At 43.7% G+C, this 18,975-nt stretch overlaps 1 protein-coding gene across 3 annotated transcripts in view; it reads right to left on the reverse strand.

Annotated features, from left to right (window-relative positions):
- Positions 1-18,975, reverse strand: part of LOC102450210 (uncharacterized) — a 174,846-nt gene that overhangs the window by 12,103 nt on the left and 143,768 nt on the right. For all 3 annotated transcript variants that reach the window (XM_089780862.1, XM_089780861.1, XR_012906209.2), the window contains one exon: positions 6,562-6,650. In XM_089780862.1, coding sequence (XP_089636988.1) covers positions 6,562-6,650 — 89 coding nt within the window. Of the gene's footprint in view, positions 1-6,561; positions 6,651-18,975 lie in introns of those variants that run through there.

Raw genomic sequence — 18,975 nt, forward strand, 5'->3', positions numbered from 1 at the left:
AAAAATTCCCACCATTCCTCACAGCTACTCACCTGTGCTGTTGCTTGGTGAGTAGCTGCTCCTCAAATGAGGAAATCTAATGTAAATGTACTGCACAGGCGCACAGTTCAGAGAGGGCTCAAGAGCTACTCTTAGAGCCTCCGAGATCCACTGGTAGATCGCGATCTACTGGTTGGTGACCACGGCTCTACTGTGTTTGTGAACAGCATGATACATTCCTACTTAAAACATTAGGTAAGTGGTCCATGATAGGAGATGGCTATAGAATAGTAAAGTCACACTAAAGTCAATGGAGATATGTGGTGTTCTACAGCAGAAGATGGTGTTGTGATGTTCTGAATAAATCTAAAAGATTTTTACAGGATAAGGAACTTCTACTCTACTTTAGTGAAGCTGAATATAGAATACACAAAAGACTCTTCTAAAATAAGCACAGTGATTTCTACTGTGTGGATTGCTGGGAATGGTGATTGCAAAGTAAAGGATTTAACAGAGTAGAAACTCATCACACGAGACATGATTACACAATAAAAAGTAATTTGCATGTTTGAAATGTCTATATTATAGAGAAGTACGTCTCAGCTTTAGATAGTAGTTATTCTCATGTGACTTCAGTCCACATACCAAAGGTCACTGAAAACAGAAAACACAAACATAAAACATTCTGGAAGAAAAATGGCCAAAGTGATTTTCACAAAATTTAGGAAATAATTCTATCACAAAAAAGATTTAGGAAGAAATTGTATATGGTCATTAATTATAGTATTGTGAAGAGGGATATTACTTATAATTTTTGACTGTATAAGGAGTTGGATATGAATTTATCCTAGATAGAGTCAATCTTTCAAGTTGAAGTCCTTATACATGGCACTGTATAAGGACTTCAACTTGTAAGATTGATTCTATCTAGGATAAATTCATAAATTCATATTCAACTCTTTATACAGTCAAAAATTATACTTCCCCTAAATTTGTAACATATGCTACTGTTTAGTATTGTGAAAATAAGTGTGCAGTTTGGCATTTGCGTGAATTGCAGTATTTCCTTCTTCTCTTTTTCTAAGCCATGGTTTTAAGAGTTCAAAATAGTCTAGGAAGTTTAGAAGCATATTGAAGATTAAATTTATCATAGCTTCACAGTACTTTCCTAAACTGTAATTCAATCAATAGTAAGCTGTAAATGTGGGCCTCTTTAAAGAGAGCTTTTAAACTTGTCTTGAAAATATTGACTGTGGCTTTTAACCAGCATTCATTGTGTGTTTTTTTTAAAATAAGTGCTAAGGGCAAATGCTGCTTACTGAGTTTCTCTTACTTTGATTGACTGCGTGGGATTTCTGGTTAAAATATAACTCCTGCAGTAGTAATGCAGTCCGCCAAATTCAGATCAAATATATTTAGCAATAAAACTCATGTTTTCTCTCTAAGTAAACATGACAGTTAGAACAAAGATTATTCAAAAATGGACTATTACAAGTACATTGTATTGCTGGAATATGGAGGAATACAGAATTCATAGCACCTTCACAAGTAGAATTAACTCATTCCCCAAGTATGGAAATCTCCCCCACTTTGAAGAGGAATAGATCAAAATGCATGGTAGGCTAGTGCAGGATAGATTTATACACCACCTTGCCATAAACTAAATATCCATGTAGAAAAAGCATGGAATTACTCCTACTTGTGGTGTACTGAATATTGTGTTAAAATTACAAAGTACCATTAAATGTTGTAAGTGTCCTCTTAGTCCTGTGGTGTAACACTGACAGGCAGAATTGAAACTGGGACCTCTGGAGTTTAGAACATGAACCTCTGCCACATGTGCTAAAAGTAAGGTGGCTGGTAGCTAAGGCTAAACAGCAGACTCCTTATACTCTGAGGCTGCATCTAGACTGGCATGATTTTGCGGAAATACTTTTCTGTTAAAAGTATTTCCACAAAAGTGCGTCTAGTTTGGCATGGATGCTTTTGCGCAAAAAGTACTTTTGTGCAAAAGCATCCGTGGCCAGTCTAGATGCGATTTTGCGAAAGAAAGCCCCGATCGCCATTTTAACCATCGGGGATTTTTTGCGCAAAACAGTTCTTCCCTATCTACACTGGCCCTCTTGAGCAAGTATTCTTGCACAAAAGGGCTTTTTCCCGAGCGGGAGAGTGAAAATATTTGCGCAAGAGGCACTGATTTTGTACATTACAAAGTCAGTGTTCTTGGGCAAATTCAAGCAGCCAGTGTAGACAGCTGGCAAGTTTTTGAGCAAAAGCGTCTGCTTTTGTGCAAAATCTTGCCAGTCTAGACACACACTGGTAGTAATCTTGGTGCCACTAGATGGGACAGTGCACCACACTCAGAAGGTGTGTAGATTATACGTGCACACTAGTTGTCACTGTAAAGAAGCATTCAGTCTGTGTCTTCTGCTGTCAGTCTGTAACACAGCCAGTCTGAAACATTAGAGTGTTTCCCCCAGGAACTGAAATTATGGCACGTGTGTCTGAATACACAGGGGAGTGAGTGCTAAGAAGGGGCAGGACCATGAGAACAAAGGTGGACTATAAGGCACCACAGTAAAAAATGTTTTACAACCATTTTATTACTTTTAACTCATGTTTTAAAATCATCACACAAATTAAAGTTGGCAAGGCAAGCTTACCATGAAATACTACATCTACATTCTTGTCCATAGGATAGTTCAGGGCGGCTACCTGAGGCCCCGTGGCAGCCTCCTCAGTCATCCTGTGGATAAGGCCCAGGGCAGGCTGAGGAATTACCAGGGGTACTGGCACAGGGTGCAAGCAAGCGTCGCTCCTCTACTCACCACAGCGGCAAGTGCCAGAATGACTTGGCAGCCTGCTCCACCATGCCCTGCCCTGATGCCCTCTCCTAGCCTGCAGCAGTCTGCATCACCACAGCAGCGGGAAGCAGAGCACCCCTGCCACAGGGGTCTCTGCCTCCCGCCTCTGTGGAGAGGTGAAGTGCAGTGGCCTGGGAGAGCGCAACAGGGTAGAACAGAGCAGGCTGCTGGGTTGCTCCGGTTCCTGCTGCCATGATGAGTGCGGGGGTGGGGATCGACTCCCAGTGCTGCTCCCTGCCAGGCACCCTGGTAATCTCTCAGGGAAGGGGCAAGGTGAGGGCAGAGCAGGGGCAGGAAGGAGTTGAGCGGGGTGGAGTAGAGGCAGGGTAGGGCCTGCTGCGGGGGCAGGGGAGTTGTCCTGGGGCACTGGGAGGACTGTGACCCAAGCCCTGTGCTCTCCTAGGGACAGTTCTCATCTTGGTTTCTTGTAGCTTTTCCCAGTTTTGTTAACAAATTCCTTAAATGCACTGTATTCATCTTGGTGCTTCTCATGTGTCTGGTGCTTCCAGTCCTTCATGATATGCTGGTGAGACAGGAGGCAACTTCTTTCAGAACACAACATTTTATTCCATGAGGAAAAAGACCACTCAACTGTATCTTTTAAGACCAGGAATAACAGTAGAAGCAGACCTTCCCTCAGCCCCCCACTCAAGAGATGAATTCCTATTTCTTTCAGCCCAGGAAGCAGCACAGAGACTGGGTCAAACCACTAGTGATGATAAGGAAGCTGAAGTCAAATCTTCATTAATTCATCATATGATAGTCCACTACATGTTCAAATTCTCTATTCTGTCCTATCACATGGCAGCCCCATTGTTGGTAGTGCCTCACTTCACTCAACTATTGGGCTGCGTCTAGATTGGCATGATTTTCCAGAAATGCTTTTAACGGAAAAGTTTTCTGTTAACAGCTTTTTCAGAACAGATCGTCTAGATTGGCACGGATGCTTTTCCGCAAAAACACTTTTTACGGAAAAGCATCCGTGCCAATCTAGACGTGCTTTTCCGCAAAAAAGGCCCGATCGCCATTTTTGCAATCGGGCCTTTTTTGCAGAAAACAAATCTGAGCTGTCTACACAAAAGGGACTTTTGCCTGAAAGGGAGCAGAATAGTATTTCCGCAAGAAGCACTGATTTCTTACAGTAGGAAGTCAGTGCTTTTGCGGAAATTCAAGTGGCCAGTGTAGACAGCTGGCAAGTTTTTCCGGAAAAGCGGCTGATTTTCTGGAAAAACTGGCCAGTCTAGACACAGTCTTGGTGTTTTACAAAACAGGCATCTGTAAAATCTACACAGAGGTTGAGTAGAATCCAGAAGTTGCTGTGTAGGTTTGTAAGAATCAAGTCAGTGTACTCTTTCACCTGGCTTAACTTACACTCCTTGTCCTCTTCACTACATGCCTTAATTAGTTAGCTTCTGAACTGAAGTCTTTGTTGCAGATGCTTGGAGGCATTGTACTCAAGTAGTTTCAACGGTAGATTAGTATGAGTGAGAGCGAGAGAGAACAGCAAGTGTCTTCTCTGAACTTTAGAGCAAAAGTAGTCCACCCACCTCACTCCTTAGATCCATCCCATCTTGGTAGACACTTTCTAAAGCCAATAATAATGGTTGACGTAATTTTAAGATGATAGTCAAAGATCTTTCATTGAAATGCAACAGGTTTCCCCAGATTAGACTAATGTTAACTTTAGACCCCATATATCTTCTATTCTTTCCAAGATATTAAGTCTTTTTGGACTCTTGATGAAAAAAAGAAGCTATAACAAACATAATGGCTTTTCAAATATCTTTTGAAGATTCTGAAGTTCATACAAGGGCAAGTCTATGGCCTCTTCAGTGTGTACAGGAGAGATTAGGGTTACACTTTTCTCTGAGCAAAGCTTGTATTCCACCAGGTCCATAAGCAGCCATCTCTTTGGCATTCAATTGATAAAGAATTTAACTTTTCTAAGATGTGGGATGTCACAGATGCAGCCGATTCATCTTCTATAACCTGACCATCTAGAAATGCATCCTCCAGCCTTATGCTAGACACCGATTTGCATTGGTGCATTCATCAGCCATGTATGCACATTTTCTGAGTGGGATGAAAAAGTTCTTCACTTTTTCAACTGCTGAGTCTTTCACTCTTGCACCATGCGCTTCTAACAGTCAGTTGAGTTTCTTGCAGAAAAGTAATGAGCATTTGCCAGACTTGGTTGGAATCAGTGTCCACTTTTAGGATTACCGAGTGACAACATACCAAACATTAGCCTCCAGTTTTCAGTGTGTGGTATCTCTTGATTAAATAGAAAGTATGATGTTTTCATAAACTGAGCTGTGTCTCCAGCATTCTTTAACAGCCTCATTAAGTACTTCCAAAATTGGCTTTGACAGTGACTGGCTGTCATGCGTCATTCCTCGCTCGGGGTTTAGCTCTCCCATCAGGGGCTCCCCTTCTGGGGGCCGCCGAGTCCTTCCCGCGGTAAAAGCCTGAGTTGTCGCTCTGGCACTGGCCGAGAGCGGAGGGGGACCTGGGCCCTCCCTCTCTCCAGGTCCCAGACCAGGACCTTAAGAACAGGTGTCTCAGACATCCTGCCTGACCGGGGGGGCTATTGCTGCAACTCACTGGTCCCCGGGTCCTCATTGGTCCTGTTCTGGGCTGCTTCCTCCTCTCCGGCTGGCCACCAATCATCCCTGCCAGGTCTGGCTGTTATCCTCACCCCGTCCTGGCGAACCGATCCCTTGCCACTGTCTCTGTTGCTCCGTCGGATCCGGTCTGGTCCTGGAGACTCCATCCCGTGGCTCCGCTCCCCTCCAAGCTGGTCTGGGGCGGCTACCCCCCTCGGCCACCCAGTCCCGGTCCTGGTCCCGCTTCCTCCCACCCAGCTCCCAGTTGGGAGCTGCCTTTTGAAGCCAGCACCCCTTTCCAGGGACACCAGCAAATGCGTTCCGGTCCCCCAGCCACTTCTTCGATGCACCCGCCAGGGAGCCTCCTGCCCTGTATGCCTGAGCCGTCCGGCGCCCGAGTGCAGGGTCAGGGCTAGCCTCGGCGGTCTGCACCGCCCCATCACACTGGCTTATAAAGTTTTCTGCATATCGATGCAGTCCAGAGGCTTGGTGTTTCTGCCGCCTTTTCACATAGGTGGTCAGCACTGGCTTTGCTGATTGGTCTGACAAACCAAGCTCCTCCACTTTTATTATATAAAACCATGGTATGCCAGAGGTGAAAGTAATTTAAATTTCTTACAGGTACTGTTATATCACAACCCCCCACCCAATGGGGGGCATGTCTCAAGGACAGGAGGCTGAGGATGTTAGGGTTCTTAGGTCCCTATGGCTCTGCACGTGTGCGTGTGTTTCAGAGGGAGTATGGAGGGGAAAGCTCAGGCAATCTCAGACTGGCAGCTAAAGATGGTCTGGGGCAGTCCTGGTCACAGATGGATTACCTGGGTGGTAGATGGGTCCCTGCCCCATGCTGCTCCTGTTCCGGCACTGCCTGGTATCCAGCCAGTGTGGCAAGAGAGAGGCAGCACAGGTTGGGGTATGGATGCCCACCAGGGCCTGGCTGGAGATACACATGCCTACAGTGCACCCCTAATTGGCCCCTTTAACCTGCCTAGCTGCCTGCTGCTTAGCACAGCACACCAGCCTACTGGAGTGTCCCAGGAGCTGGTAGGAGCCATGTTGGGAACACACTGTGTGCCATGCCTCCTCTCCCTGCAGCAGAGGCTCCTTCTTACCAGAGTAGAGCCTGGAACACACACCACTTTGTTTTCACAACTAGGCACCCCCACATCTTGAATGTTGCATGCAGTTCTGGTTGTCCCATCTTAAAAAAAAAAAAAAAAAAAAAAAAAATTATTAGCATTGGAAAACATATAGAAAACAAATATAACGGTTAGGCCATAGAACAGATTCCAAACAAAGAAATATTTAAAAGACTGGGAATGTTCAGTTTGAAAAAAAAGACACCTAAGGGAGGACTGAGATCTATAAAATCTTGACTGGTGTAGAGAAAAATCAATAAGGAAGTGTTATTTATTCCTTTCCATAACACAAAAACTAGGGGTCATTCAATTCAATTAATAGGCAGCAGTTTTAAAAACAAACAAAAGGAAGTATTTCTTCACACAACAGCCAACCTGTAGAACTTTATGCTAGGGATACTGTGAAGGCCAAGGCTATAACAGAGCTCAAAAAAGAGCTAGATTAGTTCCCAGCAGAAAGGTCCATCAATGATTATTAGCAACTGGGGCAAAAATGCAACACCATGCTCTGAACATCCCTTTCCTCTGTTCACAAGAGGCTTGGAGTGGATGATAGGGGATGGATCACTTGATAATTGCCCTGTTCTGTTTATTCCCTTTAAAGAACATAGCCTTGGCCACAGTCAGAAGACAGAATACTGACCTAGACGGATCATTGCTCTGACCCAGTGTAACCGCTCTTATGTAAAAATTAATTATAATATAATTAAATATTTAGCACAGAAACTCCACAAGATAATGACTTCTCAAGATAGCAATAAGGGAGATAATGACCATGGCAAATAGATTTTAAAAGTCTGAGCTTATCAGGAAATGTATAGTTATATAAAGTTTCCCAATCACAAATCTAGCAATCTGTAGCAAAGTCACTAAAACATTGTCTCATAAAATAACATTCCATTAATGTAACTCTGACATCTCCCTCCACTGCCTCCCTCTAGGAGTTGCCCCGATCAGTGAAGACCCAGAGTTCAGAGATGCTTTCTCACCTGGCTCATTCTTCCAGGCGCTCACCATTCACTCCATATGCTCATTCTGGGCACTATGGTTTGCCGTGCTACCATTCAAATCACCACTCCATCACCAATGGCCCTGTGCTGTCACCTTCTGTTGCCTCCTGCCACTGTGACCTCTGCAAGTGGGTCTCTTGAGGTTCCACCAGGCATCAGCGATTTCAGCTCTGGGAGGGAACCTCACAATGTGTGCAGGCTGGGTCAGCAGTGACTACCATAGAAACTTCCTCTTGCATTAGGTCTAAGCACTTAGACCCTGTTATCAGTGATTTCGGCTCTAGTGGTCACTTAAAGCAAAAGACTGTTTATGGAACCTAATCAGCTCTGTGTTTAAACAGGGGAGGAAGGCAGGACAAATAGTGCCTGTGGCTTTTAGGCAGAGGACACATCAAGTAAAACATCTGTCCTCCTCTCTCCCCCCATCTGGCATCCAAACCTCCTGCTTAGCAAATGCAGTTAACATAAGAACATAAGACTGGCCATAGTGGGTCAGACCAAAGGTCCATATAGCCCAATATCCTGTCTGCTGACAGTGGCCAATGCCAGTTCAGGGTGACCAATGTTTAATTTTTAAGTCACATAACAATTGTGACAAGCCCAGAGGTTCCAAAGCTATAAACTGACAACCCTAGATGTGCCAGGTCTCAGTCCTGGCAGAAATTAAGCTGTAGGGGTTAATCAGGACAGGCTAAGTGCAGTTCTTCTACCTGCAGATAACAATACTGAACACCACCACCCAAAACTGATCACTTGGGCAGTATAGTGATCTACTGCCTACTTAGGCAGAGTAGGTGAGTTCATGCAAATATAGTCTGGTTCTGAAGCCTTTCCCCCTACCTACCAGCTCATCTTGAGCGGTCAGGGAGAGCTCATTCATACTTTGCTTACAAATCATAATTGGAAATTATTAGGTTGGCTGACATTGCTGAAGCGATAGCTCCAACTTTATCATGAAAAACAGCTGCATGAAGACACAAGTCTTTGTTCAGACTTTTCAAATCTATTATGCTTTTTCCATACAAGTATTTTAGCATACATATTATGTGCTTTTTAAGTGTGTATTAACATTTCAATTTCAATTCAAATGTCCAATCAGTGACTAAATTGGCAACACTAACTAATTGACAATGGGAGCAGAGGAAGGGGGGCAAAAGGGGGAGGGGGAGAGGGGAATTGGGGAAATTCAGGGGTAAGGTGTAGGGAAATCCCTAAGCAGCATCCAGTGTACCTGTGACTTGTGAGCTGTCTCCCTGTGTGGTCCCTGAAGCAAAGAAGACTAGATTTAACTGGAAACCTGGAGTCAGAGCACAGATGGGAGATGCCAGGAAAGGGGGCAGTGTCAGAGGGTCTCCTGGTGCCCAGGGCACCCCTAGTCGTTCCCTGTTGGGTACAGTCCCTGATGTCAGGGCTGGCTCAGCCTTCCGAGCTTTGTGCCCAAATCAGATTCACTCCCTATTAGGATTAATATGGCCGCTCGGGCTTAGTCACAAAATCCAATCCACCCCCTATTAGGGTTAGTACGGCCTCTTGGGCTAGCCACTAGTCCACTGCACCCCTATTAGGGTTAATACAACCTCTGCAGCCTAGTCCCAAACCTAGTCCACCCCTAGTAGGGTAATTATGGCTCCTAGAGCCTAGTCACAAACACAGCCCCACTCCTCAGGGTGGAGACAGTTTTCTAGCCTGATTTCTCCCCCTCCCCCCAAACTCTAGGGAGCTGGATTATGGTGGTGTGGGGAGGTAGCGGGACCACTCCACTGGGAGGCGGCTCAGGGCCCTGTTGGCAGCGAATGCTCTCGCTGCCAGTTCGGCGGGGATGCCAGCCGGAACACGATGAGCTCCTGGAGGGCAATCCTCCGTCCTGGGCCACTTCCTAGCACCACCGGAGCCCTGCGCTGTCCTGTGTGTGTGGCTCCGGCAGTCAGTCCCAGTCTGGTGACTCCCTTGCCTGGCTTTGTCTCTGTGGCTGCTGCAGCGGCTGGTGCTGCTCTGGGGGCGGCTGCTCTGGTTGCAGGGGCTGTTCTACCATAGTCTAAAACTGGAGAGTGTTCCAGGTAGGGCAACCGTAAGACTTGCATTAACCCATCTCTTTAGACACACCCATTTTCTCCCTTCACCTCTCTCCTTACTCTGCAGTCTTGAAAGCAAGGAAGCCTGAGTCTTAAGTCTTACTTCCGCTTAGTGCGGAAGACAATGCTAGTTGCACCTCTGTGGGTAACCTCCATTATATTTGCACTGGATTATATCCATCTTGCGTACTCTGCTGACCGTTTCACAAGCATTTGCAGGATCCAGGCTGGAATTCAAGCTCTGAAGTGATTTCATCCTGTTGAGAAATGCCTTGTCTATATTCTTGCACTTGCTCCAAATATTAAGTTACATTATTCTCCCCATCTGCATTTTTATATCACCAAAATATTTCCCTGTGATCCAACACAGTTTTCTAAATTGGTGTGAATGACAACAATAAGAATCAAGCTGTCTCTGCTAAATCATCTCATCTGTCTCTTCTAAAGCAGCTCTCTATTATCCAGCACAATAGCTGGCAAGAAGACAGATGACATCTTGTGTAGTTCTTCAGATTTTATCTACTGTTCATTATTAATGCCCACTTTTGGTAAGAAATGTGCAACACAGACCATTTTTCAAAGTTTCTAAGCTAAAACATTTTAGTGCCAGATTCAATAATAGCTGAGTGATGAAATAAACACTTAGCATGGCTTGTCCTTGAATCTTTTACAGAATCAAATGAGCTTAGCTTCATTTGTTAATGGGGAATGTTATGGAAAATGTCCTACTTGGGGGTGACCAGATATTGGGGGCTTTGACTTATACACAACTATCCCACTCCTGCTCTGTCAAAAAAAAAGTGCCCAATTTTTCACACTTGTTTTTGGTCACCCTCCTTCTCTACTCTGCAGGAATAATATAAGGGATTTGGTGGTTGAGATGATCACTGGAATTGTCACATCAGAGCAAATCACTAGCCCAGGGGTTCCCAAACTTTTTGACACGAGGACCAGTAAATCCATTCACAAACTTTTGGAGGATCAGTAACATTCATTTTCATATTTGCATATTCATTAATCAAATGATGAATACAGGCAGTCCCCGGGTTATGTACAAGATAGGGACTGTAGGTTTGTTCTTAAGTTGAATTTGTATGTAAGTCGGAACTGGTACATCTTATAGGGGAAACTCTAGCCAAACATTTCTCCAGAGCTCAGTTTTATTCTCCCACACCTCACTTCCCTCAGTCCTTTATTCTCAAGCTGAGGTGTCTGCTGAGAAAAGCTGCTCTGCGTCTCCCTGGTCTGCTGGGTGGGGGGGGGGGGCACTAGCTTCGCGTCTCCTTGGTTTGCTGAGGGGAAGCAGCTAGTGCGGGGTTGCCTCACCCCGTTTGTAAGTAGGGATCCGATGTAAGTCGGATCCATGTAACCTAGGGACTGCCTGTATTCAAATAAGTTGTTTCTGGTCCTCCCAAAGCCCCCAGTGCCAGCTTTAGCAAAGCTTTGATATGGTCACCCACAATATTCTTGCCAGCAAGTTAAAGAATATGGATTGGATAAATGGTATGTAAGAGACAGAAAGCTGGTTAGACCAGGGTTTCCCAAACTTTTTACTTTAGTTGGAACCCTTTTTCTCCAGTACTGTTTTTGCAGCCCCAAAATATAAACACATAAAAAACAAACTGAGAAAATACCAGACAAATAACATGTCTGGTATTTTCTCATTAGGTACGTTTTATTATTACTAGATGTATCAGTTTGTAGTTTTGAACTGCCTGGCTGCTAAATGTGCTCAGGCTGCATGAGTGTGTCCATGAGCCAGACAGTTCACAACTACTCAAGGGGGGGGGCACAATAGAAACCCCAGGCTGGACTCACTCATGCTTTGCAGGGGGAGAGCAGCACCCCAAGATCTACATATGGCCGGGTCAGTCCTGCTACCCCCTCCCCCCCGTTGCCCTCTGCTGCGCCTCTGGCCAGCCTCACTTTCCCCATACCCCTCCCGGACAGCCAGTTCTCCCCCGCTTCTCCTCCCAATCTCCCTTGGCCAGCCCCGCTGCCCGCGTCCAGCCCTGCTTCCGGCTGCCGCTTCTTTCCCACCCCCAGTCTCTCCCGGCCAGTTTTGATGCCCCAGGCAAGCCCTGCTTCCGGCAGCCGCTTCTCCCCTACTCCTCCTCCCGATCTCCTGGCCAGCCCCGCTTCCGCCAGCTGCCCCCTGCCCCAAATCTTGCCCTGACTCCTCTGTCCAGTGCTGCTTCTGGTGGCCGGCTCTCCCCTCCTCCTCCTCCTCCTCCTCTTCCCCTCCCTGCTCCCGACCTCCCCTAGCTACGCCTCTGCCGGGAGCCGGAACATCGGGCTGCAGGTTATGCCCAGGCCGGCCAAAGGCTTGGCGGACCCGGTGCCACATGGGCACTCTGGGAGCCCAGAACACCCTGGCAACCACGCTGAGGCCCGGTATTTTTTTTCCTGCAGTCCGGTACCGGGCTATGGCCCATAGTTTGGGAAACACTGCACTAGCCCAGTTAGCCTGTTTCTCATGTCTTCAACATTGGCCAATGCTATATGCATCTTAGAAATAAGGTGCCCAGCTGTGCTGTATTAGAAGCCTCAGGGGGTAGCTGAGTTAGTCTACCAGAACTTTTTTTGTTTGTAATTTATCCTGTACAGACTAACAAAACAGATAGCTGGTATATAGAGAGAGGGCTGGATAGCTCAGTGGTTTGAGCATTGGCCTACTAAGCCTAAAGGTATGAGCTCAATCCTTAAGGGGGCCATTTAGGGATCTGGTGCAAATCTGTCAGGGATGGTACTTGGTCCTGCTGTGAGCACAGGGGAATGGACTTGATGACCTCTCAAGGTCCCTTTCAGCTCTATGAGATGGCATGTCTCCATGCATTATATTATGAGCTTTCATGGGCACAGCCCACTTTTTCAGTAAAAACTCTAGTCATCTGAAGAAGTAGGCTGTGCCCATACCCCCACCTATATGTTTTGTTAGACTACAAAGTGCTACCAAACTATTTGTTGTTTTTTTGTCATTTGTTCTGTATTAGTTATCGGAAATTGGTCCCCTCTCCCCAAGAGTTACAACTTTTGGGGGAAAAAAAATCTTTTGAGCAAAACCAAACATGTCAAATCCTTCCCTTTTTGAAAGAACCACGTCTAGACCGCAGTTTCACTTTCAACATGGTGCTTTTTCGAAAGAGCGCCATTACATGATTATGCAAATGAAGTATAAGAAATTCAAATTCCGGCTTCCTCTGCAATGTCAAAGTGCCTAATTTACATCCCTCTGTCAAAAGAGAGATGTAATCTAGACACAGCCTAGGAAAGGACAGAAAGAAACTGAATACTATTAGTAAGTGGATGTGGGTTGGTGGCAATTTCTCTAAATTCTAGCTGGTGATGAGTCTATAAACTGAACCATGAAAACTGAGAACCTATGTCTCTTTTATAAAGACCTGTAACAAATATTCTCCTCTCTCACATCCTTTCATATTCTCAGATTCTCCATGTTTTTCAGAGATCAATATGAGTAGGTATTTTAGTTCATGCATTTAATTTATCTGTCTCAGTGTTTTGCATTAATACCCATCATTGAGGAATCTGAGAGCCTAATGGGTAAAAATACATCCTTAAACTTAATGGAAAATAGCTTAAACTGTGCAACACATTTCCATTAATTAGAAACATCATGTGAGAGGCCTAACACAGCTGAAAGTTATTATATGACTTGTTTCCCAGAGCTTCATTTTTATTCCAACAACTACATAATGTACCATTTGTTGCTTTTTGCTCACTAGTAAAGGTCTACATTTCACTGGATTTGTTTCTCCTACCACAGAAATGTGTGATATGATATTCTTAACTTTCTGTCAGACACTGTTTACATTTACATTGATTTTCTCAACCCCCAGTTTTTTCAGCATCTTTTATAGCTTTGAACCAGGGAAATATTAGAAGGTGCTGATTCATCCTCATTTTCACTTCCTTCATTTTCTGCATCTGCAAAAGGAATGTCTAAGGAGATAAAACCAACTCAAGTGTTTTAGTAAAAGAAAAACATGTCAGCAGTTGCTTGTTTTAGTCATTGCTAAAAATTAACAACCATCTTTAAGAGTCCCTCCCTGGAGAACATCTTGTTTAGCTTAATCTAGACTAAAAGTTACTTTAATCCTTTGAAAATTTAAAGCTCTATACTAGAGATAGATATTATTAGCAAAGTTATATTTCTTCCTTACTGACATGTAAGACATGTAGTTATATTATTTTCCTTACTGATATGTCAGAACTGTAGAGGAATTGTTGCCAGCATTGCAAGTTATTTCAGAGAATAAACTGACCTGGTATAGAGCTTACTAGCTCTCTAGATTTCTTTAATGACAAAAATAATATTTTCTTTGAGTTTTTAGGTATTTTAGTACATGTTGCATGTTGGAAACTGTTTTATAATTTTAGTAATTTGCTGTCTCTCACCAAGTAGACATTTGCAATTCCAGAATGCAAAGACTTGCTGTATTTTCAGCCTTGAAATTCACAACTGTAACTTAACTGAATGTATCTACAGATACAGTCATAAATGCTTTATGTTAAGGTGCCTCAGGCATATACATGTACAATAGATCATGGCAATATGGAAGGAAGTTTTTTGCATAATGTCTATTCCATTATTCCTCCCAGATTAGGCAAAGATAAAAAAACAACAGTTGTGGTAACTGAGGGATGATTCATTAGGTGAGATATTCAAAAGATCCTAAATGACTAAGTGGCTCAGATGCTTTCCGGAATTCCACCCTTAGTACACTATTTTCCAAAATGCAGCCTTATACAGTTGAAGGAAATCCACTATATCTCAGGAAATTGGTAATAGTTGTAAACCCTTTTACTTATAGTTTAAACCTTCTGCAGAATAAGCAGTTAATGACCAGTTTTGTAATGTCCTAGAATGGCTAAACAGAAAACATAACTTTCCAGGTTTCTCACTCCAGCTATTTTCATAAGTACATTAAAAAAAATCACTTAAATGCAAAGGTTTTAGACAAAAGATGCATACGTTGGAATTCAATATAATTGCCTCTTTAAACATCTTATTGCCATGTTGTCTTCTAGTGCCAATAGGAGTGTGATACTGACCGTGCATTGGTATACTTTTAAAGATTTACCATGTAGTTTAACATGATGATTGCCATAAATGTCCAGTTTGGTGCACACTGGGAACCATTTTCCCATGAGTTCTCTTTTTTCTGGTTATCACTTCACTTCCAATCCTGAACAGTCACAAACAGATAGAGAGTATGCTTATAAAGTTTGTGAACAATACAAAGCTGGGAAGGTGGGAGAGGGCTCTAGACAAACTCAGAAATGATCTACAGTAAACAGGACGGAATTCAATTAGGACAAATGCAAAGTACTTCATTTAGGAAGGAGCAATCAGTTGTATGCAGACAAAATGGGAAATGATTGCCTAGGAAGGCAAATTTCAGAGGGATAGCCATATTAGAATTTTGCTAAAACATAGAGGACTCCTATGGCTCTTTAAAGACTAACACATTTATTTGGGCATAAGGTTTAATTGGCTGGAGGCCACTTCGCCAGATGCATGGAATCATCATTTTGGCAAGGATATATACACACATGCAGAGACGGGTGTGTTACATTACCATAGGAAGGACCAGTGCTAAAGAGGCCAATTCCCATTGCTACTCTGAATCCTGGCCCAGCGCCCTATAACTAGCAGCTACTTACTACCCCGTCTCCTATTCCCACTGCCTACTTTCCCCAGACCACTTCCCTTGAAGCCATAACACCTTCTCTCTGGGCCTCAGTTCTCACCAGGGTCAGTCAAGAGTTCCCCACAGTGCTCTGCTACTCAGCCCAGCATTGCAGTGTCTCCTTGACAGCCAATCTTTCTTCTCCACTCTTCTTCTACTCTGCTAAGTACCTTTTACACATGGGTTGCCTCAGCAAGCCTTCTTTTGATTGGTTCTCCCAATAAGCCCTTTTCTAATTGACCTGGATTCTCTTCAGCTTCTCCAAGACTGCCCTAACCCTTCTTCTGCCTTTGTGGCATCTTCCTCACCACAGATGGGCACTTATCTGAGTCAATACACGTAAAAGTAAATAAAAGAAATACACAGCACAACTTAAAAAGCAATGTATGGGTCATATTTTCCAATGGTGTCTCAACCAGGCCTTCCGGTTTCCACACACAATTCATCCAGCATAATTTGCCTCGGCAAGTAAAAAAAAAAGTGTGTTATGTTCAAAATGATTGTACAGTATATTGAATAATCTCTCTCTTCAAATGCCATCAAGCTTCTATTTTTTACAGTCACAACAGTGTTATGAAGCTTCCACTTTCCTTTGGATACCAGTCCAGCTGGTGATCTTTCTGATACAGCTGACTCTCCTTTCTCTTCCTGGTTTGTCTGCAATCTTGCCTGACAGTATGAGGGTTGGAAATGAGTTATACTGTGATCACCAAGATGTGTTCACAGAAAACTGTTATCCTTCCATCTAGCACCACAAATTATTGTACACTTTTAAAATTTACCCTTCTCAGCCTTTCATCTATTATAGTTTCGGTAACACAAGCGATAGGCTATTCTGTAATACATTTTTAATATTCTTCTGTATCACCAAAACTCTAGCACGGAGTCATGCCCGCCTCCTTTTTAAGAAGCCATGCTCTCAGATTCATACGAGATGGCTGACCACATATACACAAATTTAGGATAGATTATTTTTTCTCCTTAAAACATAGCACAGAAACAGCCCTACCGATATACAAACAAAGCAATCATCCAGCACATGAAAATTCAAAATAAATAATTGTGAACACTTCAGGAGATAACCTTGTCAGCTTCTAATTTGTCTGAAAATGGTTCAAATGGGACTTTTAAAATATATAATTATTTGACATTTTCGATTTGTTTTCTAACATTTTTAATTAACAAAAAAAGTCCAGTTCTGTTGCCCCTGCTCTCCAAGGACAAGAATATGCACTGTTATTAATTTTTACTACCATGATTGATGGCTGTTTTCTGAGAACAGAGCGTCACAGGTTTAAGTAGGAAGGTAGTTCACCGATTGTGCTTTTCGGTTTAAGTTACTGGAGAACTTACATTAAAAGCGCAAGATCTGCCAGTTAACTTCTCATTTCTGTGTATTGTAAGTTAGAGCTGGTCAACAAACAGAGTTTCTTCCATGGGGAAATAACCTTTTGGTAGGAAAAAAAATTCAAAATCTGAAGTAACAACACTGAAAATGTTATTGCGATGCCTCAGGGGAAAGCCTCGGGGAAGTACTTCTCTGAACTGCTGCTACCCCAGCTGAGCGGGGGTGGGGTGGGGTAGGGTGAGGGGCGGGGGGTTAGGAGCATGCAGAGCCACTTCCTGCTCTGCCTGCCAGGGTTCATAGCATGGGTGTTCCCATGTTAGGGACACCCGGAACACAGAGGTTCATGTGTACTAACTACATTGAATAAATTAAATCATTATCCAAAGGAAAGAAAAAAAATTGATCCCATACTGCTTTCCTGTGCAGAAGAAAAACAATGAAAGACACAGATATTCTCCCCTAATCTTTTTTATAAAGTCATCACAGATATTGCTTTTAACAATCACAGGTTAAAAAAGTCCATACAGGTATGGGTTTTTTTTAGGTTGAATGTATTCTTTGGAGCGGAATGTTGAATTTAGCAGAGATAAGATGTGCAAGGTAACAGGTTTTCACACTTGATCAACAAAAGTATTATTGCAATGACTTCAAGGAAATTTGCACAGAAAAAATTATGCTGCTGTTTTGTAGTTCTTCATATTGCTTTGTGGCTTTGTAGCAATTGCTGCCTCTCCTGAGATCTGCCAGTGGAGCTTATATTCATCAGGAAGGCAATCGGTGCAGAACATTACGCAGTCTGCAGTCCACTTGTTTACAACAACAATATCGGCTGCTCACTATACTAGAGCGTGAGCTAGAGATAGCCTTGAGAGACAGGACTATATTATCTATCTGCTACCTGTCAAATCCTAGACATCTCAGTAAAAACAACATAGCTGGGATCAGCCATTCTGAGCAGAGGTGATGCATATAGTCTTAACAAGAACATCCCTGGATGGTAAAGCAAGCTCAAAGGTTCATATTAAAAAAATAACGAAGGGAAATCATTCTTGCAGCCATTTTGGCCTCCACTTTCTTTCTAAATTGTGTAGAAATACCAACATGGAGGCTCCCAGCTGCAGTACAACTGGACTTCTGGTGGTGGGGGTGGTGGTGGGGGAGGGGAGAGGGGAGAGCCAGGAGCGGGAAGCCTGGTGGGCACAGCCTGATGATAGCTGGAGTCCCCCACTCACTCCTGGGGACAGCCTGGCTTTCTTGTCCATTTCACAGATCAAGCATGGACGGCCAACAACTAGTGTGAGTGTCTACCTGGCTGTGTGGCTTTTCCTCACACTTACACCACCTAACGAGTCAACTGGAATCTGGTAGAAAAGGACATGAAGGGCCAGTGCAGGCGGAGAGGTCCTCGGTAGAATTGGGCAACAGCTTTTGGACAAATCGCATATTCAATGAAAAAAAATGTAGTTCTGGTTGATCCAAAACTATTTGTGAATTTGACAGAAGGTGGTGGAAGAGAAGGTGTTATCCCTCCCCCCAATAACCATAATCCCATTGGCTAGGGCACAGGGGATTAGTGGAGCATGGATTGTAAAAGGAGAGGAGTATCTCTGAGAGTCAGGGCAGTTGCACTTTGAATGGTTCTCTTTCATTGGTCCTCGTTTCACACTCACCTCTGGCTGCTAGTATGTGGCAGTAACCACATCCTTGGACACCACCTCGACTGGAGGGCTCCTGTAGTGCTTGTGGTATAGACATAGGTATTGGAACTAGGGATGCTCCCGCACCCCCTGGTTTATAGTGGTTTCCATTGCATTCAGGGTTTACAATTTGATTCAAGTGGTTCTCAGCACCCCTACTCTGCAGCACCCTGACTGTAGACATTGCCAAAGTCTCTTTTGGCAGAGCAGGCAGCAGAAACCCTGCAATGATGTATTATTAAATACATAAAGCTTAACAAAGGTACAAAAAATGTCAATGGCAATCTACGGAAGCTAATGACGTTCATAAAGATTGTTTCATACCACTAGGTCTTCAGCTTCAGCAGCTCCCGGAGAGAGTTTGCCACACTTTAATGGTCTTCCCATTTAAAAAATCATATGTACGGGTATTAATGCATCATTAAAGGCACTTGTCTGGAATGTGAAAAACTCGTGTTCAAATTCCTGCACTGGAACATATATGAAATGGACTTTTTTCAGTTCACCAAAGGTTCTCAACATTTTCTGATTCTGTTTGCCTTAAAACAT

This window comes from Pelodiscus sinensis, chromosome 10 (assembly GCF_052426305.1).
Source record: "Pelodiscus sinensis isolate ZL-2025 chromosome 10, ASM5242630v1, whole genome shotgun sequence".
In the NCBI taxonomy this organism is placed as follows: Eukaryota; Metazoa; Chordata; order Testudines; family Trionychidae; genus Pelodiscus; species Pelodiscus sinensis.